The 3,167-nt window shown below is 38.3% G+C and overlaps 1 protein-coding gene across 1 annotated transcript in view; it reads left to right on the plus strand.

The window, feature by feature from the left end:
* Nucleotides 1-231: 231 nt before the first annotated feature.
* Tnmd (tenomodulin) overlaps nucleotides 232-3,167 on the plus strand; it is a 15,527-nt gene continuing 12,591 nt past the window's right edge. Inside the window, exons 1-2 of the mRNA XM_052171656.1 lie at nucleotides 232-279; nucleotides 445-576. Coding sequence (XP_052027616.1) covers nucleotides 232-279; nucleotides 445-576 — 180 coding nt within the window. The remainder of the gene's footprint in view (nucleotides 280-444; nucleotides 577-3,167) is intronic.

The raw sequence follows: 3,167 nt of genomic DNA on the forward strand, positions 1-3,167 counted from the left end.
TCTGGATGGAATTCTGTGCACAGAAGTTATATACATATATGGGTATATCTATGTAACAAATCGTAGCACGGGAGCCCCCTGGGCTCCCTCCGGCTCTGGTATGACATATTTGAGCCATATAAATTCAGCTTCTCCTCTGGCATCTGTTAGCCGACTCACTTGCAACGCCACCTCGGCAGTGGTCTCTCAGTCCTCTGCAAGCAGGGAAAGAGCACTGTGTGCTGGGAGACCATGGCAAAGAATCCTCCAGAGAACTGTGAGGGCTGTCACATTCTAAATGTAAGTTGATTCATATATTTTCCCTTTTGAGCAGAAGCATGGTTTTGCAGATTTATCGTATTGCAAAATGAACATTAGAAAGCAAAATTGAAGGAGACTTTGAATTATGGCTTGCTATTTTGAGTGTTATTGTACATTGTTTCATCCTTTCTGTTCTTTGCTTAGGCAGAAGCTCTGAAATCTAAGAAGATATGTAAATCACTGAAGATTTGTGGACTAGTGTTTGGTATCCTGGCCTTAACTCTAATTGTCCTGTTTTGGGGGAGCAAACACTTCTGGCCCGAGGTATCCAAGAAAGTAAGTAACAGAAACTTATCCAGTGTTTTTTTTTTTTCTTTCTGAGTTTGATTACATTTAATTAGGGATTAACATAGAAATTAATTTGAAAACTCTTTTCATCTGTTTTTATTCATTTGGGGGCATAGGAAATGAAATTACAGTTTTCCTTTCATCTGCTTATTTAGGTGAGGGGAAATTGTCTTCTACATTTTGGTTAGTAGTGACAGGCAATAAATTTACCCATTCCTTTATGGTTGATTTTAAGGAGTTAAATCTCCTGGAAGTTGTTTTTATGTAAGAAAGAAAAAATATTTTCCATCTTTCTTTCCATTATCTGGGCAGAAAGTGATGAAAAAGTAACCAGACAGTCACATAAGAAGAAACCATCCGGAATGGCAGCAAATGATTTTCAGTGATTATGTTCTGACTTAACACATCTGCTGTGAGAACAGGCACAAGCTCCTTTATTCAAAGCGAGTTTTTCATACCTGAGTTCAGAATTATTTGTTACTTAAGCAAAAGGAGCCTTTCAGCTCCTCAGCAGTCACAACCATTGTCCTAGTGAGATGCTAATGGCACAGGTCGATACAAGCAATACTAAGTCATAACTCACAGATATGTCAGAAACCTTCTGATGCTCGAGGACAGTTGGTGAAACTTGGTTACCATTGTCATTTGCATTCTCCTGCTATGATGTCATTGCTATTTGTGAGCTTGCATACAACAGACACAAACAGATCTGACCCAAATAATAATCTTTTCTTCCTAACAATTAACATTTGAATGAAAATGAGATGACAGAAGACAGGCTTGTGGCTTTGGCATGTTCTTCTCTATTTGTAGGTCACAGTTGCTACAGCTCCTGCAGGTGTTGTGGTTTTTTGGTTTGGTTAGTTTTGTTTGGGTTTGTTTGGTTTTTTTTTTTTTTTTTTTTTTTTTTTGGTCATGAGATACTCATTTCTACTTGGTAGCAGATGTAGAAAAGAAAAGGCACAGATCCTGGAGGGAAAATGAGACAAGAAGAAAATGGTTTGGCATGGACCATTAGGAGCCAAAGGAGCAACAGGAGCAAAGAGTTCATGGGGGAGAGAAAGAAAAAAAGCTGGCTAAGTGTCCAAATGAAAACACAAAATGAAGGCATAGTTACCCTGGGATTCTCTACCTCTGCTGCAATACCTGTTTGCATCTAGTCTCAAAGGATACCTTAAAAAGTTTAAGTGGGAGGCAGAGCAAACAAGCGTACTTATTAGTTCCCCTCTTTATTTACATCATGTTCCAGAAAGGTTTTCAGGCATCACCTACTCCTATTAGCCCACCCCCACTGCCCTGCTGCTTTTGAACTGTTTACTGTTCAGGTGTCTTTCTAGGGAACCCAACTATGTTAAAGCTAGCAAGGTGTGCAAAGAAACTATCAGAAAATGAATTGAGAGCCAACATTCATTCCAGCACAACGACTTTGTTACGGTACCAATTTGCTAATTCCTAAAGTGTTATGCTACCCCAAAAGTTGAATCAGTGGTTCTCTTGGAAACTGTATGAGGACCATAATTATACAAAGAACCATAAATTATTTTTGTTACTGCAAGTATAATGCCTTCACTGAATGTGATAGGTAGCTAATCTTCTTGACCAATCACAGATACCTGTCTTAACAGACAGCACATAGCCTTTCTTATTTTCTTGTATTCATTGACAGTATAAATGTCATTCTAACAGTATTAATGTGTTTTTCTAATCTTACAATGGCATTTGCCTCAGTGCAGTAATAAATGCCTAGGGATTGACTCAGGAGATCTTGCCTTTATCTTGTAAGAATTCACACTCCGTAACTGAGCTCCTGAGCTCCCCTATCTTCCAATTATGCTACCTTTGTTTCCAACTCCAGTTCTTTTAAATATGATTTCCAAAACGAAATTTTGTCATTCCTGAAACCAAACAAAAAACTCAGGCCGTGCATGCATACCTGAAAAAGGTGGGGTGTGCTACTGATTAAAATTTATTTAAAAAGAAAAATCAAATCAAAGCTTTCATGAAGTAATTCATCTTAGGATATATAATTTTCACCAAAAGGAGTGTAAATGAGGGACCAAAGTTATTATGAATAAGTGCAGATAAAATACATTATGTATCTCCTAGGATATGTTTTTCTACCATGAATAAGTACTATTTGTTTTCTATTCCCATAAGGAATTACAATAAACTATTTTTCTTATGTAAGTCCTTGCCTTCACTACACAGTCAGGTTGGGATCATTGTAAATCATGAGCCCAGGTAGCAGCATGTGTTCTTTATTCGCTCAACTACCCCCTTCTAAGTTCCAGGCAAGGAGCTTGAGAGGCTAGCCCGTGTACCTCCTACTGACCAAGACTCTGACTAGATCTGCATCTGAGCAGTTAAGAATCCAGGGAAAATAAAAGCCACCCGATTAGTCTGGGAAGAATATTTCCAGAGTAAAACGATCCAAGTGTCTTGTACAAATTTAAGACTCTCTCTGCTTAAGAGTATGGTCTGAAATGAAAGGCTAATTAACAAAGTAAAACCCATGGTCTTCTGGACTTGTCTTTAGCTGCCTGTGGGATTTGGGAGGCTTGTGTGGTCTTTGTTAGAGA

The sequence above is a fragment of the Apodemus sylvaticus genome, chromosome X (genome assembly GCF_947179515.1).
Source record: "Apodemus sylvaticus chromosome X, mApoSyl1.1, whole genome shotgun sequence".
NCBI lineage: Eukaryota > Metazoa > Chordata > Mammalia > Rodentia > Muridae > Apodemus > Apodemus sylvaticus.